General features: G+C 37.9%; 1 protein-coding gene across 6 annotated transcripts in view; it reads right to left on the reverse strand.

Annotated features, from left to right (window-relative positions):
- Nucleotides 1-12,402: 12,402 nt before the first annotated feature.
- Nucleotides 12,403-26,617, reverse strand: part of ptprz1a (protein tyrosine phosphatase receptor type Z1a) — a 143,552-nt gene continuing 129,337 nt past the window's right edge. For 5 of the 6 annotated variants that reach the window (XM_084364663.1, XM_084364662.1, XM_084364658.1 and 2 more), the window contains 15 exons: nt 25,461-25,481; nt 23,365-23,461; nt 21,704-21,786; nt 19,957-20,091; nt 19,451-19,585; nt 18,861-19,024; nt 18,633-18,768; nt 18,082-18,228; nt 17,262-17,355; nt 17,042-17,115; nt 16,757-16,888; nt 14,305-14,460; nt 13,804-13,946; nt 13,568-13,703; nt 12,403-13,381 (listed from right to left, as the gene is read on the reverse strand). In XM_084364663.1, coding sequence (XP_084220789.1) covers nt 13,238-13,381; nt 13,568-13,703; nt 13,804-13,946; nt 14,305-14,460; nt 16,757-16,888; nt 17,042-17,115; nt 17,262-17,355; nt 18,082-18,228; nt 18,633-18,768; nt 18,861-19,024; nt 19,451-19,585; nt 19,957-20,091; nt 21,704-21,786; nt 23,365-23,461; nt 25,461-25,481 — 1,797 coding nt within the window. In that variant the 3' untranslated portion in view covers nt 12,403-13,237. The remainder of the gene's footprint in view (nt 13,382-13,567; nt 13,704-13,803; nt 13,947-14,304; nt 14,461-16,756; nt 16,889-17,041; nt 17,116-17,261; nt 17,356-18,081; nt 18,229-18,632; nt 18,769-18,860; nt 19,025-19,450; nt 19,586-19,956; nt 20,092-21,703; nt 21,787-23,364; nt 23,462-25,460; nt 25,482-26,617) is intronic. The other variant, XM_084364659.1, reaches the window with a different exon arrangement.

Here is a 26,617-nt window from a genome sequence, read left to right on the forward strand (position 1 = left end):
AAAAGAAAAACCAATAAAAAGAGTTTTAAATACAATGTTTTCGTTTAATCATCAATAAACCATAAAATCACAAACATTTTATCTCTGTATCAACCTGATGAAGAAAAAGAATACAGTAAGTTTGTCAACTTTTTCCTAAACGTTGTCAACTTTAACTTTTTCTCAAAATTCTGACTTTTTCTCAAAATTTTGACTTTGTTTTTAAAAAAACTTTTCCCCTTCTTCTCTGCGCACTTTGGGTGTTGGACTTTTAAATTCAGTGAGTCTCACAAGAATTGAACCATCAACCTCAGAAGTTAAGAGCAGTCCTCCATCGGCCTGAGCTGTCCGATCAGACAGGTGAACTCTGTCTCTCAGAGCTTTTCACTTTTTCTTTTGGACTTCAGCCTTCAAAGTTCTACCTGAACCAGAGCAACTCAAGGATCAAACCCGCGACCTCAAAACTTGGAGGCAGCGTCTCTACAAACTCAGGAACTTCTGCTTTTTACAAAAAAGTTCAATCAGAATTATTTTTCCAGACTTTTCCTCCTAGAAAAAATTTCGGAAATCTTTGGGAATCCTTCCTTTTCCTTTGGTTTCACTTCATAAAAGAAAAAAAATTGCCTGAGAAGTTTCTGATTTTTTCCCTGAACTTTTACTCAAATTTCCCCTGAACTTTTTCTCTAAATTCTGACTTTTCCCTTAACTTTTTCACCAATTTCTCCTTAATTTTTGCTCAAAATGTTGACTTTTCCCTTAACTTTTTTGTAAATTCTTCTTTTTCCTTTGGTTTCACTTCACAAAAAACAAAAAAAATTGTCTCAATTTAAATTTTAAAAAGAAAATCTTCATATTTTTCCTCCTCGGTTTTTCAGAAATTATTTGGAAATTCTTCGGAATTTCCAGAGATCCTTTGGAAATTTTCTGAAATTTTCAGAAATCTTCGGGATTTTTCGGCAATTTTCAGAAGTCTTTGGAAATTTTGGGAAATCTTCAGATTGCAGAAGATTTCCGAAAATTTCCGAAGAATCTCTGGAAATTCCAAAGAATTTCTGAAAAACCGAGGGGGAAAATATGGAGATTTTCTTTTTCTTTTTTAAAATTCAGACAATTGTTTTTGTTTTTTTGTGGAGTGAAACCAAAGGAAAAAGAAGAATTTCTGAAAAAGTCAAGGGAGAAAAGAAAATTTCTCCCTAAAAGTTCAGGTTTTTTTTTCTAAAAATTTCAGATTTCTTTAAAAATTTCCTATTCATGTGTGAAACTGGTACTGAGTGTGAAAATAATCTGATAGGAGGAAAAAAACATCTAGAAGAAAAATAAATCCATTTTGTTTTCCTAAAAATTCAGATTTTTTTTCTAAGAATTTGAGATTCTTTTCTGAAAATTTTAGATTTTCTGTCTTCATAGATTTCTTTTTCATGTGTGAAACTTGTACTGAGTGCGAAAAGAATCTGATAGGAGGAAAAACATCTAGAAGAAAATAATTCAGATTTTATTTTTCTATTTTTAGACATGGTCAGCAAAGTGTCCAAATGACAGAGTCAAAACCTCCAAGAAACAAGTTACAGAAGTTCTGATTGAGTAGCTCATTTTGTAGATATGCTCCCTCGAAGATTTGAGGTTGTCGGTTTGATCCTTGAGGTGCTCTGGTTCAGGAAACTGATCTGTGTTGAATTTTGAAGGCTGAAGTCCAAAAGAAAGCGTGAAAAGCTCTGAGAGACAGTTTTCACCTGTCTGATCAGACAGCTCAGGCTGATAAAGTACTCCTCTGAACTTCTGAGTTTGATGGTTCAATTCTTATGATATTCAGTGATTTTGAAAGTCCAACACCCAAAGTGAGACTGAAAAGCACCCAGTGAAGAGGACTAGGTGGCGTGGTTGGTTCGATCTAGCCGCTAGTAACCAGAGTTGCTGGTTCAAATCCTGCTGCCTGCCACAACTCTGCTCATGAGTTTTCTGGCTGTGGCTTCTAATAGATGGAAAGAGGATGTTGTCCTGCTTTTCCAATGAGTCAAGTTCAGCTACTTTACTTTCGACAAAGATATTTCACCAGGACTTCAAACGTTAACATGGCCAACAAATCTTTGTAGAATTTTATTTAGCATTTAACAGTGAGCCGTGCCATCTGGAGGCTCCAGGATCATTTGACTGCTGCTGAAAACATAAATACATTATTATCATAATGTTGTGTGAATCAAATGTCTGAGCCAGCTGTTGGAAGTACATGCTTTCAAATCTGACTGCTTCCATTGCTAAGAAACCACAGGACCATCAGCACCATCTCCCACAACTGAGGCTCCAGGTACTGGCTGCCAGCAGGATTCGAAAAAGATCAAAAGCTCTGGTCACTAACAACCGAGAACAAACCCACCGTGCCACCGAGTCCTCTTCACATTGAGACCTTTTCTCTGGGCGCTTTTCAGTTTCACTTTGGGTGTTGGACTTTAAATTTCACTGGGTCTCATAAGAATTGAACCATCAACCTCAGAAGTTCGGAGGAGTCCCCTATCAAGCTGAGCTGTCCGATCAGACAGGTGAACACTGTTTCTCAGAGCTTTTCACTCTTTCTTTTGGACTTCACCTTCAAAATTGTACCGGAGCCAGAGCAACTCAAGGATCAAACCCACGCTCGCAAATCTTAGAGGCAGCATCTCTACAAACTGAGCTACTCAGTCTGAACTTTTGCAGCTTGTGTCTTGGAGGTTTTGACTCTGTCATTTGGACACTTTGCTGACCATGTCTGAAAAAGAGTTTGAAGCAAAAGTCAAAATTTTGAGGAAATGCTTGAAAAAAAGGCAGAATTTTAAGAGAAACTTCATTTAGGGGGAAGAGAATTTTGAGAAAAAGTTTGAAACAAAAGTCAAAATTTTTGGAAAAAGTTCATGGAAAAAAGTTGTGAAAAAAGAATTTTGACCTCAGAGTCACCGCAGTAACACAATGAGAATGTTTTTGGAAATGTTTTCTTTTAATCATCAATAAACCATAAAATCACGTATGTTTTAACTCTGTATCAACATGATGAAGAAAAAGAATACAGTTTGTCGACCTTTTCCTGAAAAATTTGTCTATTTTTCCGAAAGGCAGATTTTTTCCCCCTTAAAATGTAGGGTTTTTTTTTCTAAAATGATTTCTGAAGACTTCCGAAATTTTCCGAAGATTGCCGAAGTTTTCCGAAGATTGCCGAAGTTTTCCGAAATTTCCCGAAGTTTTCCGAAGTTTTCCGAAAATTGCCGAAGTTTTCAAAAATTTCCCGAAATTTCCCGAAGTTTTCCGAAAATTGCCGAAGATTGCCGAAGTTATCCGAAAAATTCCGAAGTTTTCCGAAGATTGCCGAAGTTATCCAAAAAATTCCGATTTTTTTGAAGTTTTCCGAAGTTCTCCAAAAGACTTCCGAATTTTTTCCCCCTCAACCTCCTACCAAATTTCCCCTCATTTTTTGCTCAAATGTTGAATTTCCCTTAACTTTTCTTTTTCCTTTGGTTTCACTTGTGTGTTAAGAATCCTATCAGATTCTTTTCCCACTCATTGCCAGTTTCACACATAAAAAATAAAATATATTAAAAATATATACTTTTTCCTTTGTATTTCAAATCCCCATTTTTAAAAAAAATACCAAAGGATTTTTTCGGAAATCTTCGGCAACCTTCGGAATTTTTAAGGTTTCACCAAAGGATTTTTTCGGAAATCTTCGGCAACCTTCGGAAAATTTCGGAAAATTTCGGCAATCTTCGGAAAATTTCGGATAATTTCGGAATTTTTCGGAAAACTCCGGAAATCTTCGAAAAACTCTGAGGTGATTCCTGAAAAATTTCAAACAATTCCAAAGGATCTCTGAAATTCCAAAATTTAAAATATGGGGGAAAATATGAAGAATATGATGAAAATTTCCGAACGTTTCCGAAAAATCGCCGAAGTTTCCCGAAGTTTTCCGAAAAATTCCGAAGTTTTCCGAAGTTTTCCGAAGGTTGCCGAAGTTATCCGAAATATTCCGAAAAAATTCGAAATTTTTGAAGTTTTCCGAAGTTCTCCAAAAGACTTCCCATTTTTTTCCCCCCTCAACCTCTTACCAAATTTCCCCTCATTTTTTGCTCAAATGTTGAACTTCCCTTAACTTTTCTTTTTCCTTTGCTTTCACTTGTGTGAATTTTTTTCCCCTTCATATTTTTTTAAGGGAGTTAAGAATCCTATCAGATTCTTTTCCCACTCATTGCCAGTTTCACACATAAAAAATAAAATATATTAAAAAAATATACTTTTTCCTTTGTATAAAATTTTTTTTTAAGGTTTCACCAAAGGATTTTTTCGGAAAACTTCGGAGCTTTTCGGAAAACTTCGGAAATCTTCGGGAACCTTCGGAATTTTTCGGAAAACTTCGGCAAATTTTCGAAGATCGCCGAAGTTTTCTTTGCTTTCACTTCACAAAAAAAAAGTGAATTATTTTTCATCATATTCTTCATATCTTCACCCCATATTTTAAATTTTGGAATTTCCGGAGATCCTTTGGTATTGTTCGAAATTTTTCGGGAATCACCTCAGAGTTTTTCGAAGTTTTCCGAAAAATTCCGAAGATTTCCGAAGATTGCCGAAGGTTGCCGAAGTTTTCCGAAAAATTCCGAAGATTTCCGAAGATTGCTAAAGGTTGCCGAAGTTTTCCGAAAAATTCCGAAGATTGGCGAAGAAAGTTTCGAAGATTTCCGAAGGTTGCCGAAGTTTTCCGAAGTTTTCCGAAAAAAATCCTTTGGTGAAACCTTAAATTTTTTTTTTTTAAAATGGGGATTTGAAATACAAAGGAAAAAGTATATTTTACATAATTTCGGAATTTTTCGGAAAACTCCGGAAATCTTTGAAAAACTCTGAGGTGATTCCTGAAAAATTTCAAACAATTCCAAAGGATCTCGGAAATTCCAAAATTTAAGATATGGGGGAAAATATGAAGAATATGATGAATATTTCCGAAGATTTCCGAACGTTGCCGAAGATTGCCGAAGTTTTCCGAAAAACTCCGAAGTTTCCCGAAATTTTCCGAAGATTGTCGAAGTTATCCGAAAAAATCCGAAAAATTCCGAAATTTTCGCAGTTTTCCGAAGTTTTTTTCCCCTCAACCTCCTACCAAATTTCCCCTAATTTTTTGCTCAAATGTTGAACTTCCCTGGTTTCACTTGTGTGAATTTTTTTCCCCTTCATACTTTTTTAAGGGAGTTAAAAATCCTATCAGATTCTTTTCCCACAAAAAATAAAATCTATTAAAAAAATATACTTTTTCCTTTGGATTTCAAATCCCCATTTTTTAAAAAATTTTTTGTAAGGTTTCACCAAAGTATTTTTTCGGAAAACTTCGGAAAACTTCGAAAACCTTCGAAACTTTCTTCGCCAATCTTCAGAAAACTTCGAAAATATTCGAAAAACTCTGAGGTGATTCCAGAAAAATTTCGAACAATTCCAAAGGAATCTTCGGAAATTCCAAAAATAAATAATTCACTTTTTTTGTTTTTTTGTGAAGTGAAACCAAAGGAAAACTTCGGCAATCTTCGAAAATATGCCGAAGTTTTCCGAAAAACTCCGAAGTTTTCCGAAATTTTCCGAAGATTGCCGAAGTTTGCCGAAGTTTGCCGAAAAAATCCTTTGGTGAAACCTTTTTAAAAAAATTGTTTTTTTGAAAAAAAAAAAAGGGGGATTTGAATTCCAAAGGAAAAAGTATATATTTTTAATATATTTTATTTTTTATGTGTGAAACTGGCAATGAGTGGGAAAAGAATCTGATAGGATTCTTAACTCCCTTAAAAAAATATGAAGGGAAAAAAGAATTCACACAAGTGAAAGCAAAGGAAAAAGAAAAGTTAAGGGAAGTTCAACATTTGAGCAAAAAATGAGGGGAAATTTGATAGGAGGTTGAGGGAAAAAAACTTTGGAAGTCTTTTGGAGAACTTCGGAAAACTTCAAAAATTTCGAAATTTTTCGGAATTTTTCGGATAACTTCGGCAATCTTGAGAAAACTTCGGAAAATGTCGGCATTCTTCGGAAAACTTCGGCGATTTTTCGGAAAACTTCGGGAAACTTCGGCGATTTTCGGAAACGTTCGGAAATCTTCGGAAATTTTCATCATATTGTTCATATTTTCCCCCATATTTTAAATCTTGGAATTTCCGAGATCCTTTGGAATTGTTTGAAATTTTTCAGGAATCACCTCAGAGTTTTTCGAAGATTTCCGGAGTTTTCCGAAAAATTCCGAAATTATCCGAAATTTTCCGAAGATTGCCGAAGTTTTCCGAAAAAATCCTTTGGTGAACCTTAAAAATTCTGAAGGTTGCCGAAGATTTCCGAAAAAATCCTTTGGTATTTTTTTTAAGAATGGGGATTTGAAATACAAAGGAAAAAGTATATATTTTTAATATATTTTATTTTTTATGTGTGAAACTGGCAATGAGTGGGAAAAGAATCTGATAGGATTCTTAACACACAAGTGAAACCAAAGGAAAAAGAAAAGTTAAGGGAAGTTCAACATTTGAGCAAAAAATGAGGGGAAATTTGGTAGGAGGTTGAGGGGGAAAAAATTCCGAAGTCTTTTGGAGAACTTCGGAAAACTTCAAAAAAATCGGAATTTTTTGGATAACTTCGGCAATCTTCGGAAAACTTCGGAATTTTTCGGATAACTTCGGCAATCTTCGGCAATTTTCGGAAAACTTCGGGAAATTTCGGGAAATTTCGGAAAACTTCGGCAATTTTCGGAAAACTTCGGGAAATTTCGGAAAACTTCGGCAATCTTCGGCAATCTTCGGGAAATTTCGGAAAGCTTCGGAAAACTTCGGCAATCTTCGGAAAACTTCGGAAGTCTTCAGAAATCATTTTAGAAAAAAAAACCCTACATTTTAAGGGGGAAAAAATCTGCCTTTCGGAAAAATAGACAAATTTTTCAGGAAAAGGTCGACAAACTGTATTCTTTTTCTTCATCATGTTGATACAGAGTTAAAACATACGTGATTTTATGGTTTATTGATGATTAAAAGAAAACATTTCCAAAAACATTCTCATTGTGTTACTGCGGTGACTCTGAGGTCAAAATTCTTTTTTCACAACTTTTTTCCATGAACTTTTTCCAAAAATTTTGACTTTTGTTTCAAACTTTTTCTCAAAATTCTCTTCCCCCTAAATGAAGTTTCTCTTAAAATTCTGCCTTTTTTTCAAGCATTTCCTCAAAATTTTGACTTTTGCTTCAAACTCTTTTTCAGACATGGTCAGCAAAGTGTCCAAATGACAGAGTCAAAACCTCCAAGACACAAGCTGCAAAAGTTCAGACTGAGTAGCTCAGTTTGTAGAGATGCTGCCTCTAAGATTTGCGAGCGTGGGTTTGATCCTTGAGTTGCTCTGGCTCCGGTACAATTTTGAAGGTGAAGTCCAAAAGAAAGAGTGAAAAGCTCTGAGAAACAGTGTTCACCTGTCTGATCGGACAGCTCAGCTTGATAGGGGACTCCTCCGAACTTCTGAGGTTGATGGTTCAATTCTTATGAGACCCAGTGAAATTTAAAGTCCAACACCCAAAGTGAAACTGAAAAGCGCCCAGAGAAAAGGTCTCAATGTGAAGAGGACTCGGTGGCACGGTGGGTTTGTTCTCGGTTGTTAGTGACCAGAGCTTTTGATCTTTTTCGAATCCTGCTGGCAGCCAGTACCTGGAGCCTCAGTTGTGGGAGATGGTGCTGATGGTCCTGTGGTTTCTTAGCAATGGAAGCAGTCAGATTTGAAAGCATGTACTTCCAACAGCTGGCTCAGACATTTGATTCACACAACATTATGATAATAATGTATTTATGTTTTCAGCAGCAGTCAAATGATCCTGGAGCCTCCAGATGGCACGGCTCACTGTTAAATGCTAAATAAAATTCTACAAAGATTTGTTGGCCATGTTAACGTTTGAAGTCCTGGTGAAATATCTTTGTCGAAAGTAAAGTAGCTGAACTTGACTCATTGGAAAAGCAGGACAACATCCTCTTTCCATCTATGAGAAGCCACAGCCAGAAAACTCATGAGCAGAGTTGTGGCAGGCAGCAGGATTTGAACCAGCAACTCTGATTACTAGAGGCTAGATCGAACCCACCACGCCACCTAGTCCTCTTCACTGGGTGCTTTTCAGTCTCACTTTGGGTGTTGGACTTTCAAAATCACTGAATATCATAAGAATTGAACCATCAAACTCAGAAGTTCAGAGGAGTACTTTATCAGCCTGAGCTGTCTGATCAGACAGGTGAAAGCTGTCTCTCAGAGCTTTTCACGCTTTCTTTTGGACTTCAGCCTTCAAAATTCAACACAGATCAGTTTCCTGAACCAGAGCAGCTCAAGGATCAAACCCACGACCTCAAATCTTGGAGGGAGCATATCTACAAACTGAGCTACTCAATCAGAACTTCTGTAACTTGTTTCTTGGAGGTTTTGACTCTGTCATTTGGACACTTTGCTGACCATGTCTAAAAATAGAAAAATAAAATCTGAATTATTTTTCTTCTAGATGTTTTTCCTCCTATCAGATTCTTTTCGCACTCAGTACAAGTTTCACACATGAAAAAGAAATCTATGAAGACAGAAAATCTGAAATTTTCAGAAAAGAATCTCAAATTCTTAGAAAAAAGATCTGAATTTTTAGGAAAACAAAATGGATTTATTTTTCTTCTAGATGTATTTTTCCCCTATCAGATTCTTTTCCCACTCAGTATCAGTTTCATACATGAATAGGAAATCTATGAAGAAATCTGAAATTTTTAGAAAAAAAATCTGAATTTTTAGGGAGAAAAAAAGAATTTTCTGAAAAACCGAGGGGGAAAAATATGAGAATGTTCTTTTTTTTATTTAGACAAATTTTTTTTGTTTTTTGTGAAGTGAAACCAAAGGAAAAAGAAGAATTTCCTAAAAAGGAAAAGTCAACATTTTGAGCAAAAATTAAGGAGAAATTGGTGAAAAGGTTAAGGGAAAAGTCAGAATTTAGAGAAAAAGTTCAGGGGAAATTTGAGAAAAAGTTGAGGGAAAAAAACTGAAACTTCTCAGACAAATTTATTTTCTTTTGTGAAGTGAAACCAAAGGAAAAGGAAGGATTTCCGAAGATTTCCGAAATTTTTTCTAGGAGGAAAAGTCTGGAAAAATAAATTCTGATTTTTCTTTTTTGTAAAAAGCAGAGGTTCCTGACCGAGTAGCTCAGTTTGTAGAGACCCCGCCTCCATGTTTTGAGGTCGCGGGTTTGATCCTTGAGTTGCTCTGGTTCAGGTAGAATTTTGAAGGCTGAAGTCCAAAAGAAAGAGTGAAAAGCTCTGAGAGACAGAGTTCACTTGTCTGATCGGACAGCTCAGGCTGATAGAGGACTGCTCTCAACTTCTGAGGTTAATGGTTCAATTCTTGTGAGACTCACTGAATTTTAAAGTCCAACACCCAAAGTGAGATTGAAAAGTGCGCAGAGAAACTCTTCTACTGTGAAGAGGACTCGGTGGTGTGGTAGGTTTGATCACAGCTCTAGTAACCAGAGTTGCTCATAGTGGTTCAAATCCTCCTGCCTGTGAGAACCCTGCGCTTCAGTTTTCTGGCTGTGTCCCCTGATGTGGATTCTCATAGATATAAACAGGATGTTGTCCTGCTTTTCCAATGAGTCAAGTTCAGCTACTTTACTTTCAACCGAGATATTTCACCAGGACTTCACACGTTAACATGGCCAACAAATCTTTGTAGAAGTTTATTTAGCATTTGACAGTGAGCCGTGCCATCTGGAGGCTCCGGGAACATTTGACTGCTGCTGAAAATATAAATACATTATTATCATAATGTTGTGTGGATCAAATGTCTGAGCCAGCTGTTGGAAGTACATCCTTTCAAATCTGACTGCTTCCATTGCTGAGAAACCACAGGACCATCAGCACCATCTCCCACAACTGAGGCTCCAGGTATTGGCTGCCAGCAGGACTCGAAAAAGATTAAAACGGCTCTGGTTACTAAAAGCCGAGAACAAACCCACCGTTCCACCGAGTCCTCTTCTCTGGGCACTTTTCAGTTTCACTTTGGGTGTTAGACTTAAAAACTGACAGAGTCTCACAAGAATTGAACCATCAAACTTAGAAGTTCAGAGCAGTCCTCGATCAGCCTGAGCTGTCTGATCAGACAGCAGAACTCTGTCTCTCAGAGCTTTTCACTCTTTCTTTTGGACTTCAGCCTTCAAAATTGAAACCAGATGAGTTTCCTGAACCAAGGATCAAACCCACGACCGCAAATCTTGGAGGCAGCATCTCTACTAACTGAGCTACTCAGTCAGATCTTTTGCAGCTTGTTTCTTGGAGGCTTAGACTCTTTCATTTGGACACTTTGCTGACCATGTCTAAAGATTCAGATTCTTTTTCTAAAAATTCAGATTTTTTCCCCCCAAAAAGTCAGAATTTTAAGAAAAAAGTTTGAAAAAGTTAAGGGGAAAAAGTCAGAATTTTGACCCTCAGAGCCACCGCAATAACACAATGAGAATGTTTTAGAAATGTTTTCTTTTAATCATCAATAAACCATAAAATCACATACATTTTATCTCTGTATCAACCTGATGAAGACAAAGAATACAGTAAGTTTGTTGACTTATTCCGAAAAAAAGTTGACTTTTTCTGAAAAGTTGTCGAGTGTTCCAAAAAAGTTTTTGTGATTTTGTGCATTGTTTTCTGAATTTTTTTCCCTGAATTGTTGTATTTTGTCGAATGTAAAGTTTCAAATGTTGTTGTGTTTTGACCCTCAGAGTCGCCGCAGTAACACAATGACAATGTTTTAGACCATAAACCATAACCATGAAATCACATCTCTTTAACTTATAAGAATACAGTAAATTTGTCACTGACAAAAACAATTCTTTGAAGCCAAGTGGGGAAAATAGAGTTTTTGCGGGCAAAAGTTTTTTGTTTGTTTTAAAAAAAATCTAGTCTCTAGTTTTTTTCCACTCGGTTTTTCAAAAAAAGAAAATTCTTGTGAAAAATGAAAGATGGTGATCCAATTTAAGTTTGATCTTAATTATTTTCTCTCCTGTCTTTATAACTTGAGAAATGGTAAAAAAAAAAAATGTAATCTTTTAAAATCTGTTAAAACATGACCACGAGAACCTTTTCTCGTGAGCACGAGAACCTTTCTCGAGAAAGTATCTTGCGAGCACGAGAAACGCATCCCTCAGCCTGGGATATCGTTTGAAAATGGAAGTTTGATAGGTGAACACTATTCATTGAAGTGTAGTTACGGTGAACTTGGACTGCATCATGATCAGGACTCACAATTGTGTAGTGTAACGATTCTGTGAGAGCTGTCACTGACTTTATTTACAGGCTTTCATAAATCATACAAACCATATTTGCAGGTGGTGAGGATGATCCAGAAGAGCTGACTGGAGAAGGCAGTGTGTGTGCGGAGCCTGCACTGTGACAGTCGTGTCCACTGCAGCGATTTCACACACAAACTACATGAAAACTAAAATCGTATTCGGTGAAACATGAACAGTTGGCTATTCATTCTTTAGTGCTTTTTGATTTAATCTTGGATTTCTACCATCAATTATGATTACTGGATCTGTTACCAAAGAGTCTGGAGTTTATGGAATAATTATTACACTTCACTATAAGCGCAAATACGAGGCCATTACAAATACGAGGTTATGAAAAAGCTCACGAGAAAAGTTTCGAGAGCACATTTTCACAAACATTCAAACCAGCAGTGTTACTTGCGTACATGCACATCCGTATCTGAGCTTATAGTGAAGTGTAATAATTATTCCATAAACACCTTTCAGTTGTAAAAATATCAGCCAACACAAATCTTAAATCAATATTTCCCCATTGAGCGCTGTGCCATCATTCCCTGTCCTGGAGCACAGCAGAAAGGGCCGGACTCTTTGGTAACTAACTGATCCAGGAATCATAATTGATTGTAGAAATCCAAGATTAAATCAAAAAGCACTAAAGAAAAGAAAAAAGCACTTAATGAACTAAAATGACTGTCAGGTGCACTCTGGAGACAACGCAAAAACATTATTCGTTTGTTTTGGTTTTCAGGTGGACAAAAGTTCCCAGGAGAGAAAACAAAGATTTTCAGTTGTGAAAACTTAAAAAAAAAAAAAATTCCTAGTTGGGATCTTGGGGCTTCTGAAGACTTGGATCACACTGGACGAGCTGTCTGGAGCCATTTTATGTTTTATTTTATTTTTTTACATTTTAAAACAAGTCCCCAGCTGCTTCAGTTGTTTAGGAGAATGCTGCAACTCTGTTTTGCTGTGATGAGGCTCCAGAAATGTTGTGAGGACTACGAAACTTCACCTGACTTTCCATCAACATGAGGCTGAGTAGAGTTGAAAGCTGCTTGTGAACAAGCCTCTAACCTTTTGTCGGTGAAAATGTGTTGCTGCAGTGTAGTTGTAGTTGTGCAAACAGTAACAAAACAATCCAACAGGCTCGTTTATTGGTGTTCTTTCACTTTTTTAATCCCCTAGCTAATAGTCCAGCAGTGTTTCATGTCCAGCTAAAAAAACAAACATGTCAGTACCCCATGCATCACATTTAGTCTGATACAAAATCCAGAATATAAAAGCATTAATGTTCTCAAACTAAGCAATTAGAATTAAACCATAACATTTGAATGCACTAAAAATGGTAAAATATAAAAATCTAAAAGTATAAATAGAAATTTGGTCCATCGAGTTGATTACTATAATATTATTTACATTAGATTATTATTTTTAATATTCCAGGCCCCTTTTTTATATTTGACTTCAAGGGCACACTGCTGCTACCGTAGCGATGGTATTTACAGAAAGGAGTTCAGTGCAGGAGCTCTATAAAAGGCAAGCTAACAAAATATCTCATTTGATGTAAAAAGATGCAGTTTTTCCCTTTTTTCCCCATTTGGCTCAGTGCCAATAAATACAAAGGTCTAGGAAAAGTGTGTTAGTTGAGTAAAACGTCTCAGGACAGTACAGCGTTAAAACATTAGACAGTTAGTCTACAGCTTGTATTGAAGTTAGAAGTACAGAATGAAAAATACAAAAAGGCACACATTACAAAATTGCAGGAAGTCCAGATCCAGCGAAGAAGAAAGTCGTTCGCTCAGCCTCAAACTACAACGTCCTGAACGACGAGGACTTTTTTATTTAATAGTTGTAGCGTGAGTCTGGCATCAGGAGAAGTTCTGTTGGTGGTTGAAGAGGAAGGACAAAATGCTGTTGCTCATCTGTAAAAGTTCCTTTTTTCGTTTGAGTTCTTTGTGTGTTTTTGGGCAGTTACACCAGGGACTCGAGGCTCTCGGCAGTGCTGGCGGTTCCCACCACGATGGTACCGTTGTTGTCGGAAGACTGGAGGGTTTTCTCATCTTCTTGTGTCCCGATGAGACTCAGCATGGCTTTGTACAGGAACTGGTATTGCTCCTGTGAGTCAACAACAGGTAAGCAATTGTTACTGTTGTTTCAGTATCGCATGATCATTCTGGTTACACATTAAAGGGGCAGTGCGGGCGATATGGCCAGATCTTACTTGGTAAAAAACAATCTTATTACTACTGATTCAGATGAACAACAGCACATCATCAGCGTATTGTGAGACAGACAACTTACGATGTCGCCGAAGATTCCTGGTCTCATGAGGTTCGTCAGCTTGGCCGCTTGGAAGACATCAACCGAACCTTCGGCCTCCAGCTGGCGAGTCAGAGACGTCAGAGCGCAGAACGTTCCTGCCGTGACTCCGCCCACACTGAAAAAAACCCCCAAACAATCAAAGCTGTCCTGATTTTCACTGATATCTGACCAGAAGGTTACTTATGTAAATGTTGACCAGACTGTGGAGGTCTTACTCATCGTGGACCACAGTGGGGCCGTCCTTCGTGGTGCTCTCCTCCTTCACCAGGTTGAGGAGCTCAAAGGTGTTGCTGATGGGACTGTCTGGGTTCGGCCAGCGGGGGGCGCGGTAGTGTTTCACCTCCAGAACGTAGTCATCCTGTCAAAGATGAAGAAGAAAGAGATCGGATGTCTGTCAGGAAAAGTCCCATAGAGTGAGTCTTTAACTTTTTAATAATTCCATTTTAATTTGATAAAGTTAGAAATCATTTTTAATGTCTCTGTTTTACTTCTCAGTGTAATGTTTTTCAGTGCCAATACAACTTTTTCAAATACAAATGTTTCAATGTCCATGTTTCAGGTCAGGTTTTGTTTTCAATGAAAAGTTGCAGTGCCAGAACTCTCCATCTTTGTTTTAGCCTAATGAAACCTGCCTGAATGGATTAAAATTAAATCTGGCAACATAAATAAGAGTTTTTCATGCACTTTTAGGCCTTCATGTTCCAGGTTGTACTGACCTGTGTGGCTTCCAACACGTACTCCTGGACCACCAGCATGTCTTCGTTGGCCAGACAGATGAGATTCTCACTCCTCTGAGTGACGGTGAACGTCTCATAGCCGATTGGCTGTCCTTTACGAGGCCAGGCGTCACATAGCTCCGCCTCCTCCTCTGTCTAATAACACAGGAAGTCAGCAGACAGTTACATCACACTCTGATCCGACAACATTATGATGATTCAATGCATGTAATCTAATAACAATTCATCAGATTACATGCAGCTTCCTCTGGAGCCACAAAAGGCTTTATATGACTTTTTCACATCAACAATCGCGCCACCTAAGACATGTAAACACATTTTAATGTGTAAAATTGATGGAGTTAATGCTGCATTCATCCCAAGTCTCCAGAGGCTCTTTTTTAAAAAATGTTTTACACCGTCGACAGCCACTTCAGATGGAGCGGACACAAACACTTTTAGCTGAGCGACCACAGTGAAGATTTTGCCTTAAAAAGGGTGTAAACATCTTTTCAAAGCAATTCGGGACCTCAGGGCTTCTGGAGACATAGATTATGCTGGACGAACTGTATGGAGCCATTTTATGTTTTTTTGTTTTTTTTTCCCATATTACCACAACCCTGAGGGCTAAGTAGACATTTTTTGCTGTTTGTTTTTTCTTTTTTTTTCCACAGGAGGACAAAAAAATTCCCAGGAGAGAAATTTGTTTTTGTGACAAAACACTGTTTTCTCCGACCAGCACGACAAACTGATGTGAACTTCACAGACAAAAGTTTTTGCATGAGAAACTTTTTTTTCTGCAAGGTTCCTTTCTCTTTCTTTTTGTTTGTTAGAAAAGACATTTTCAGATGTTTTCCCCACCACTCAGGTCAAACGCAACACAAACATTTTTTTGGAAAGATCATCCTGGCAACTATTCTGGTGATCCATTTTCTGGTCTAAAATGTTTTTTCTCTCCTGTGTTTATGACTTGAGAACTTGTGTGGTAAAACCTTTGCCAGGATAATCTTATCAAGTTTTTTTTTTTTTTACATCTTCGAAAACAAATGAAAAAAAACTTTATTTGAAAAACCACAAAAAAATGTCTTCAGGAGGATTTTTTTCATGTCCAGACAAGGGAAAAAACTTTTAGTAAAAAAAAAAAAAAAAAAAAAAAAGTTTCAGGAGAATTTTTTTTGAAAAACTAATTTTTTTCTCCTGACACAAGATTTTTGGTAAAAAAAAAAAAAAAAAATTCATTTGTTTTTTTTTTCATGTGAGTGAAAAAGAAAATTCAGGAGGATTTTTTTTCCCACGCACGATAACAAAAATGTTTGTGTAAAATTGAGCGGGGAAAATTTTTTCGTAAAGAAGGAAAAAAAAGAAAAAAAGAAAAAAAAAGGTTTCCAGGAGAATTTTTTTTCTAATCTAACATTTTGTTTCTCAAGTCTCAAGTCAAGGTGAATTTTTTCTTTTGTAGGGCTCGTTTTTGTACTGCAAACACATAGAAAAATGAGCTTTCCAAAAACAAATTCTCCTGAATTTTCTTTACACTGATTCACATGGAAAAAAAAAATCTCGGTTTCACAGATGAAAGATTTTCTTTTTTTCTCCTGATTTTTTTTTTTTTTTTTTTGCTTTGGTTTCACACAGCAAAATGTTTTAACTGATTTTTCCCCCCACTTGGCTGAAACACACACACAAAATATCCTTTTTTCACAGATTGAATAGAAAGAATTAAGAGACCTGGAAAGATTATCCTGGCAACAATTCTGGTGATCCATTTTCAAAGTCTGGTCAAAAATGTTTTCTCGCCTGTATTTATGACTTGAGAACTTGTGGAAAAAAACTTTTGCCATGTTGATCTTTACATCTTAGAAAACACACAAGAAAATTTTTTTCTTTTTTCTTTTTTCATGTGTTTTCACAGATGGAAATTTCTTAATGAGCTTTCAAAAAAATATTTTTTTTTCCCTGTCAGGACTTTTTTTTCTTCGCAACTCTGTTTCACAGTTGAACGTTTTTTCTTTTTTAATTTTTTTTCTCCTGAACACTTTTTTTTTGGTCATGTCTGAAAAAGATATTTTCACACATGCCATATTTTTTCCATCTGATTTATTTTCCATCATGTGTTTTCGCTGATGGTAAACTAATTAAGGAACTTAGAAAGATTATCCTGGCAACACTTTTCTCAAGTCACAAACAGGAGAGAAAACAATTTAGATCAGAATTAGAAAATGGATCACCTGGAAGAAATTTCCTCACTTGCTCCTCAGGGCTTCTGTACGAGCTACTTCAGTTGTTTAGGATAATCCTGCAGCACTGTTTTGCTGCCAGAAATGTTTTGTGGACTGGCAAAGTTAACCTTATTTCCATCAGAATGAGGATACGAACGTACTGTTCCTGTAGGTTAAAAGTGTACAGTCTGCACACAGATGACAAACACAACCCGTAAAAAAACAAACATCCTCACCTCGCCTGACTGTGTCCCCAGCAGGGATACAATGACCTGGGCGTTGTGGTCCCATATCATCCTCCAGAAGTCCTTTATGGTGCTGGGCAAAGGATTCTGGGTAATGATGAACTCACTGCTCTGCCTGTAACCCTGCAGGAACACAACCATGGATAAGTATCTGTTCTGTTTTTATTCTTCATAGTGACTGGGCTGAGACACTGCACTCCTGTCTTGGCTAAACACATCCTGGATCTGTCTCTGTCACTGAACTGACTCTGGAGAAGATAATGAATTTGTTCTTACTGTGATGTACGATGCGTTAATGTAGTCAGACGTTTCCTGCTCCGTCGTCGACAGGCGCACTCGCGATCTTTCAACTGCAAAGACAGAACAAAGATTTCAGAGTCATGCAGCACTTTCTTCTCTTTGGTTGAACTAACTTAAGAAAACTGGAGCTGAAGAGACAAATTAAACATCTTTTTCCTTTGAACAGCTCCTGAGCCGACGAACATGTCGGACTCACCAGGTATCATAGAGCAGTTTCTGTTCTTGCTGCGGTTGCAGTCCTGCAGAGCTGTTGAGTAGTCGGACTGCTTCACTCCGGAGTGACAAACCAGCTGTGGAAAAACATGAAACATCTGTTTTTACACAGCATCAATTCAGTGTAAGCTGTAACAATCCTCCACTAGGCAGTTTTTATTTGGCACTGTAGCAAAGTGCTTCTTCATGAGGGAGTTTTGGGTCTGTAAATTAAATAAGTATGGTCTGGACCTGCTCTCACTGTGAAGCAATCTGAAACCTCACTCCTAGATGCCAATAAATCCTACACACTGAACCTTTACTTTAGATTTTATTTTCATCTTATATTGTGACGATTTTGAGGCTGTGTGTTTCTATGAACCTATAAGCTCATGTCTCACTCCCAATGTTTCCCTGACTTCACATGGACTACTTTCTGTTTGCACAGAAAACACTGAATCCAACACGGCAAATGAGCAAATTGTGTATAAAAAAATTGTTACAACAATTACAATTAAAAGTGTATTTTTAATTTACTTTATATTTGTATTTTTTGTTGTTGTCTTGTTGCTTTCACTTTATCTCAACTTCTCCTTAATCTGGTCTTACTTCTTTTTGGCTTCTTTTTTTACGTTGAAGGTGCTATTTAAGTAAAGGTTATTATTCGATATATATTCCATTGCACATATCACACAGAGAGTCATTCTGGTATTATACAGTATAATTATAATACAGACTCTCCCACTAGCTGGCAGATATTTCGGAGCCGATAAACGTGAGCAGAAGTTCAGCGAACACAGTAAACAGTTTGACGAGCTGCTCACCTTGAACTGTTTGTCCAGGCGCGTCCTCCCAGCAGGCCCCGGGATCAGCAGCTCGTCCACGTACCTGTGCAGGTGAGCCGCCACCACCTCTGTCTCTCCGGACAAGATGGCTTCCACCAAGGCATCGTGGATAAAAACATACTGTTCCTGCAGAGAGGAGTTGAAGCTGAAGGAGTTGCATATCAGATAAACACTGAAAAAAAAGTGGCAAAAGATTTCTTTGCCTCCAGGTTTAAACTGGACTTGTTTTTTAGTTGAAATTATCATATTTTGTGCATTCTGCTGCTTTTTATGTTGAATCTTCTTGAAAAAATGTCATGGAAATCTATCAAATAGTTATTGAGAGATATCAGTCTGGATTAAAGTGACGGACCAACGGCGTCATGAATAAAATAAATGATTATAATTCACCACGTAATTGCCAAAGTTTATACTTGCTTTGTTTTGACCTGCAAATGCCAACAGGGTTCAAATTACAGCCTGTTGAAATGTAACATGACGTCTGAACAACACACTGATGTGTGTGGACAGACAGAAAGTTGACCTCTGACCTCTGTCTGAACCAGGTAGTTCCTCTGTGTGCGGATGTGTTTGAGGAAGCCTGTGATGTTGACGGTGCTTTCGTCTCTTATCTGCTTCAGCATGCTGTCCAGGACGATGTACGTGCCCGTCCGGCCCACGCCGGCGCTGCACGGCAACGACAAAGAAAAAGAAAAATGGGATGAATCCAGTATTTATGGACCTGAGGATAGAAAATGAAAACTTTGATCAGATCTTACCTGCAGTGCACCACCACAGGCTCCTTATCATCCTTCTTGGCTTTAGACGACTTGCGGACTAAGCTGAGCAGCGGCAGAGCGAACTCTGGGACGCCCATGTCGGGCCACTGGGTGTAATGGTACTGCATCACCGTCCGCTCGTTGCTCCGCCCCTTCTGGGAGCCCTGAGGATGGTGAACAAAACAGGAAGTGATTAAAGGAAAACCTGCAGTTGTGTCATAAACAGCAAAAGTGCTGCCCCAGATAACAAGAGATTACAATCTGTAATTTTAAGAATTAATCTGAGCACAAACACAACGATTAAAATGTGCACGCTACGTCGTTTCAGTGATAGAGTCCATAGCAACCAACATAGCAACAACAGAAAATTTAGCATTTTGACTATTTTCCCACCAAACCTGAATAAATCTTTGTAATAACAAAGATCATACACGTTCATTGAACCAAGACTCTGAAAATAAAACAGAAGAATTTCTACTTTCACTGGTCAGTTTGTTTGGACCTGAATGTGCATCGATGATCATATTTCTGACAGCACTTGAACACCGTTACTACAGTCACTCTGTGATCTGACTGGCTGTTGGTCTGACCTTTTTGGCGTGGGTGTTCCTGACGGTGAAGGTCCTCTGGGTGTAGTAGGCGAGTGCTCTGCAGCTCTTCACCGTCACCAGGTAGCTGCCGTACTCCTCCTGCACCTCCGCCGGCCAGTACTGATCACACTTCCTCTGAGGACGACGCATCAAATGTGATGAAATAAAAACGATTAAGATGAAGTCTCTGTTTTTTATTTTCCAGCATTGAAATGCTTTTAACTTTGTCCATCAGTTTATAGACCTTCTGTTTATCAAATAAAATGAAAAATGATATTTTGATTTACAGGATTTCGTGTGTTTTTTCAAAGGAATAAAAGATAATTAAATCTGAAAGCTTCTTAAATTTTAGAGTGGAAAATATTCTTAATTTAGCATTATGAGAAAAAACACTTGAACATTAATCAGCTTGAGTCAAGTTGATTAAAGAGTGTCTCTCAATATTAGTCTCAGATAATGTAAGTACAATAAATGTTCTGATCTTTATTTGAGATCTGGTCACTCACTCTTCCTTTCTCCACCAGGTTGGTGATCATGACGATGACGCAGACATTTTGCTCCCAGATCATCCTCCAGAAGTCCTCGGTGCTCGACCTCAGAGGACCCTGAGCGGCGATGTACGACCGTGCCGTCTTGAAACCCTGTGGAAACACACAGCAGCATCGGTTTTAAAAACTCTTTAAAGACCTGATTAAATCTCGAGAACACAGAATACAGAAAACCCCCTTATATTTCCATTTCAGTCTTCTGACAGTAAAGTGTTGTTTTATTATTATTATTTTATTATTACAGACGAGACTACAGCTGCCGCTGTGTTCAACATAAACAGAGCTGCATTTAGAGTTTATGATGGTTCAACTTTTCCATCTACAGAGATGTAAACAATACCGGAGCTGATTTGCTGTCTGAGTCAGTTTTGCAGGTATTTTGTAAAAAACAAATTCACTTCCACCCACTCAACCAAATACGGTCACTTCTGGCTCCAATAGAGACGGTGATGGCCGTAACACCAAACTCGAGGCTTCAAAACTCTAATCATCAAAAAACATTTCTGCAGCTTCACAGCAAAACAGTGTTGCAGCGTTCTCCTAAACAACTGAAGCAGCTGGAGACAACTGAAAATAACATCAAATGGCTCCATACAGCTTGTGCGGCGTTATGTAAGTCTTCAAATGCCCCGAGATTCAAACTGATTTTAAAAGCCGTTATTTGCACCCTTGGGCAGCCACTTCAGTCTTGGCGTGCACTTACATGCTACAGGAAAGATATTTGGCTTAAAAAAGGGTGTAAATAATTGTTCAAATAATTTTGGGACCTCTGGCTTCTAGAGACTTAAAGCCTGTATGGAGGCATTATTACTGTGCTTTTTTTTTTTCAAGCATGGAGGGAGGATTTTTGGTTGAACTGTTCCTGTCACACCAATGGACTGATGCTTGCGTTCGACAGTCCTACCAACTGTGACACATTTTGGACTGATCTACAGGTGTCAGATATGCAGCGATGCACCAGTAAAGGCAGAAAAGACGAATACTGCTAACCAGAAAACAATGCTGGAATTAAAATGCTTAATATTTTGGGTTTGCAAATGTTTCGTGAGAGAGAAAATACATTCAACGAATTTGTTCGAGCTCAAGGATTCACACAATTCATTTTTGTGAGAGGCGCTGAATGTAAATATAACTTTTGTTAACAGAAAACTCCACAGGGCACCTTTAAGGCCAGCGCAGGAAAGAAAGTCACATGTTCTCAGCAGAGGGCAGCATTCAATCACTCCCTTTAATAGTTTAATAACCTTCACATGACTGACAGTGTGAAGCTGCCTTCACTCTGTGAGACGCAGACAAAAGTGTTCGCTCGAGAGATCCTCCACATGCTTTTACCAACTCTGTAACCTGTACGCCGGCTCTCCAGAGAGGCCATGACTGTCGCAGGGTTTTTTTGTGTCATCTCTGCCTTTCACAAAACAACAAGATACTGGAAATGAGATTTTAATGGTGCAGTGATAAGCATAATGGAGAGCCACACAGGTCCCCTCTAACAACAGCATGTCTAATGAATAGGTTTAGAATTATGCAGGGAGGCGTTCTGACTTTGGTTTGGGAAGACAGAGAGAAGAGTGAAGTGGCTCTAAGTTTTTGCTGCACATTCGACTGATTCAATATGCAGAAAGAAGGCTGGGGGTGAGGACGAAGGCCTCCGTTTGTATAGAGCTTGTAAATGAAAGTGAAAAGCAGGTTGAAACAGGGTTCTTACATCCACGTAGTTCGCATTGATGTAGTCCCTCATTTTCCCGTCTTTGTCAGCCTGCGGCGAGAGTCGCACCCGGCTGTGGTCATCTGAGATATAAAGACAAAAAAAGAGCAACATGTGATCAGATCAGTATGGAGGGCACTTCGGTTTCTTTTTTTAAGTCTATTATAGGTTATAGAGTCATTCTGTATTTTTCTTAATGCAGACAAATCCCATGTATAGACAAGAACGAGGTGTCAGTCCTTCTCTCAGTGACTTTAAACACAGAGAACAAATATAAAGTTTAATTTTTAAAACAGCTGCTCATTTTTGATTTTAACCAACATCCCTCAAACAGGAGGAAACTGTGCATTTGTTGGGGACTATGGATTAATCCACAGGACGGTGTGTGGCATCGAGTCAAGATAAACTACAGGCTCACTGATGTGTTTTTAATAGTGTGTGGACAATAATGGAGCTCTGTGGCACAGAGGAAGAAGATATATCAGGCTGTGATACACACTCGAGACTCGTTGGTCGACACATTCAGTGTAAACAATGAGAACAGAACTGAATATCCACAGACTTGTAATTAAAATGCTGAAAAATCTCTTCCACAACGCTGATATTTGCCATTCATGCTGTGATATTCTGTTTTTTAATCTGTTTTAAAGAAGATAAGAGTCTTTTACTGTAATTGTAATGTGCTAAGCTAGGCTAAACATCATTAAAGTTCCCATTAAGTGGCTACTGGAGTGCTATTTGCTTTGTCCTAGTTATGTGTCTCCTATAAAACAGGCAGCGCGGGAGGGACTTGTTGCAGATATTTGATTGGCGTTTACAGTAGCCAATAGCCATGAATGTACGTAACGCGATTAGCACAAGTGTTTCACTGCCGACTCTGTGTACTGGCTAGTTGTACGGCTAACCGATCAAACTTGCAAACAGCAGCTACATTTAGCAGCAGCTGGTGCTTACTTTAGTTGCAGAGCTGCCAGATCCGTCCATCGGTAATGTAACTGGCCTCCGAGTTCGGAGGAAGGCTGCTGGTGAAGTAATGACCATGTGAGGCACTTTAACGTGACTTGAGATGCTTTTTTTTCCCTACTTTATATTTCTCCTTCATGACATTTTGAGGCCAAGTATTGTACTTTTTACTCCAGTACATTAATTTGATAACTTCAGTTACTAGTTACTTTTCAGAGTCAGAAAAAAAAAAAAATGCTGATTCAGATAATCATAAAAAAAGAGGCATATCTGATCCAATCATCTGTTGATCCTTAAATTAAAACATATAAATACATACTTAAATACAATAAAGTGTTTTGTACAGTAACCTGTGCACGGCTCTGCTCTGGCAGCGTGTTTCTTTTCATACTGCCACAGCAGCGTCATACAAATTAAGAAAGCATTTATTGGACAAAAAATGTGTATGCCACCTGAAGATACCACTAAAAATGTGTCGTTATTTGTCCTGATACTGGTGTATAGGTGAGAGCAAGACAAATGTAATATAAACATTATAAACAGCGGTTTTAAAAACATTAAAACTCACCCGTCCACAAAATGAACTTCAATGAACTGCAAACTGACAAAATAATATTATAAAACTCTAAATCTACAGCTGTCGTATCTGTAGCGTTGTGCACTCTGTGGTGGCACAGTGTGGACTGAAGTGTACTCACAGGCCAGGATGTTGCTGTATCTGTTTTTAGTCTTGTTGTCAGGATGGTTTGAGCTGTCGGTCGTCATCCCCATGTCCACCGTGCACGCCTGAACCTCCTGCACACACACACACACACACAACATAAAGCTTAAATCCCTCGAGGACGAGAAGTGAGGAGTAACTACGTACTTCTGTACAGTTACTGGAGACGTTCTAGCTACTGCGATTACTTCATTTGTAGATTAAGAGTTTCTTTTCCAACCAAGATAAAATATTACTCAGAGAATATTACTTGTCAGTACAGCTGGGAGTCATTTGAAAGTTTCAGTAAATAGTAAATCATTTTTTCAATGTGATATTCAAGTTTCAGTACGAGTAACAAAATACTTTTTCTGATATACTTTTAGGAATTTTAATAAATGTTTTTCTGCAGAACTCTTTTTGGAAACAGCCGACAAGAACTAAACAGACAAACTAACCTGCATAAAAATGAAGTCTAAAAATGGCAAAATTAGGATTTAAATCAGGAACTATCTGATCGAGGAATAAGTCAAGAAGATTATGATAAGATAATAAATGACCTTTAGAGATTAAATAAGGCTTTTAGAGAATTTACTCGACCGATCATTATTCAGAATCATTCATAGGCAGTTATAGTGTTTTTATCCTTGGTAGAAAATGGTTTCCTTTGAATGTCCAATGTGGTTATCTGCATGGATATTTTGAATTTTTACATTTCTACTGAAACAGTATGCAACAGTATGTAATGTTTGCTAGCAGAGGTCTCTAAATCAAAACAATGAGAACAACAGACGCAGTGTGACGGTGTTGGGAAGTAGCCTGGGATCATCAGAGTTGTTGTCTTCATTGTTAATCAGAAACTTTGCTGATTTTCAAACCAGCTTTGTCTCGCTACAATTCTGGTATTTTATACAAACGAACAATATTAAACTTCTCCATCTGTCCTGCACTCGGAGACCCCCTCTCTTTTTCTGCAAAAACATGTCATCTGGTAGATTTAGGACCGTTTTATTAACTACAGATTATTGTGCCGTGTTTTGTAAGCATGCATCCAAGGACATAAAGTCTCAGATCAAGTGAGGGTGTCTCACAAAACACTTATCAAACTGCTTAAACTATGCAGTGCTGATGAACTGCAAACCGAGATTCTGTTGCAATGCTTTCAGAAACATGTTTTTCTGACTGTTTAGCTGCAGTAGAGAAGGATCCTGAACCGGAAGTGGCCACCATATTGTGTCTGTACTGTGAAAACAGAGGCTGAAAAGGCTTTTATCAAACTGTAAAACAAGGCAGTGTTGATCAAATCTGGACCACGATCCTGTCAATTTTGTCTCCTAAAATGTTTTCAGGAACGTATTTTAGTGTTCTGTTTGGATGAAATATGATATTGTTTGTTAACAGCTGGCTGCTTTACTGTTTCCTGTTTCAAAACGGACTGTGAGCCAAAACCAAGCACCGCCAAACTCACCTGTCAGCGGGGTGTTCATTGGTCTGCTGCGGCGCAGTGCATTCTGGTCAGTCGAGGTAACGTATGAAGTTTTACTCATGTTGCAATAAATGATGTTTGTATGACAAAACATTTGTTATTTGAAAGTGCTGAATAAAGTTGGGAAAACAATGTTTGCAGACTTCCTTCCTCACTTATAGCAACAGGCGACCACATGAAACGTGCCGTTACCCTGAATAAAACGACGGATTTCTACTTCTCTAAACTACCGTAGCCCAGAAATAATTTTAAAACAATGGAGGTTAATATTTCAAACTTTTTCTCGGAGCTTAGAAAAGTTGTTTTAATGCGCCTGATGTCATCTAAGCGTGAAGTTTTGGGGACAAAGAAGCAAAGCCAGGAAAGAGAAAAAACTTTTGTGCGAGGTGAGCAACTTTGTTTGTAAAGAATGGGCGCCATTTTGGAGTCCAGTATCCATTTCCTTTAATACATCGACAACGACTTCCTCCGGTGTCAAACAGCGATCATGCTTTGTAACATCCACAGCTCCACACGAACACTTTGTATAACGAGACGAGACACAAACACAGCTACGAGTGCAGCGGCGTCCATCAGTGAATAAAGACGTGAGGGGGAGAGCGTCTTACCTCGTAACTCTCCTTCAGTGTCTAATGATGAGGGTGAGGAAGCAGCAGGCAGCAAGGACGTTTCCGTGACAACACAGTCAACCAAAGAGGTGCAAAAATACAAATTACAAGACAACACAGGAAACAACTCCAGACTAATTCATCTCACAATACAGCTCATGCTCCTGCAAACACAAAAGGAAGATCAACCCAAAGGAAAACGAGGTTCAGTTAAAGTTCAAATTCATCTTCAAAAGGATCCTCTGATTAACGGTCGGGCCGCGCCCCGCTGCATTCTGGGATTCTTTAAATTTACACTTTTTCTTCACTACATTTCTGAGAACAATATTATACTTTCACTACATTTAACTGACAATTGTCTTGTTCAACTTCACAAAACAGCCTTGATCTGACTACTCAAGTGACCCCCGAGGGGAAATTGGTGCGTTACAGTTGCTCCATCCACAAACTACTTCTGGCTCTTCATCATAGTTTTTTTTTTAAATATTTACCTACTACTTTCTGGCTCTCAGTTAATTATAGTAGGTGTTGTTTTTTTTGCACCACAGAACACTTCTGGAGATCTTATTGTCCTATGAGTGACCATAAAACTGTATTTGATTTTTTTGGTTTTGACAGCGGCCTCCGAAAGTCAACACAATATCAAAGTTCCTTGCAGCAGCTTAGAATTATGATATTCAATTCAATAGTGCAATAAAATAACAATATTAAATAGCCTATCAATTATTTTATATAAATACAGGCCCACTGTTTAAAATACAGGTTTGGTGCATTAAATAATATGAAAATGTGATTGAAAGTATTTCTAACATCACCTGTTTAGTTCCAAAAAACTTTTTTTTAACAGGTTTTCTGAAAATATAAGAATTTAACAGTTTTTCTTGAATCACCTATTTCTACCACTGATGTCCACTACGGCACATATATTTAATAATAAATAAATAACATCTAACATTTTCTAAACTAGATGAATTTCCAGTTTTGAGAATAAAAACTAACTTTGAAAAAGATGATTGAATAAATCGTGCATGAAGCGGTTAATATCAATATAATGTGCAATGTTCCTTTTTCACTTCTCAATATCACCTACGATTCTACTTTTACAATATCAGGTGCAATATTTCTGATATTATGTTCAATATGACCTTTTATTATGT

Source organism: Pagrus pagrus, assembly GCF_965226575.1.
Source record: "Pagrus pagrus genome assembly, chromosome: 10".
Lineage (NCBI taxonomy): Eukaryota > Metazoa > Chordata > Actinopteri > Spariformes > Sparidae > Pagrus > Pagrus pagrus.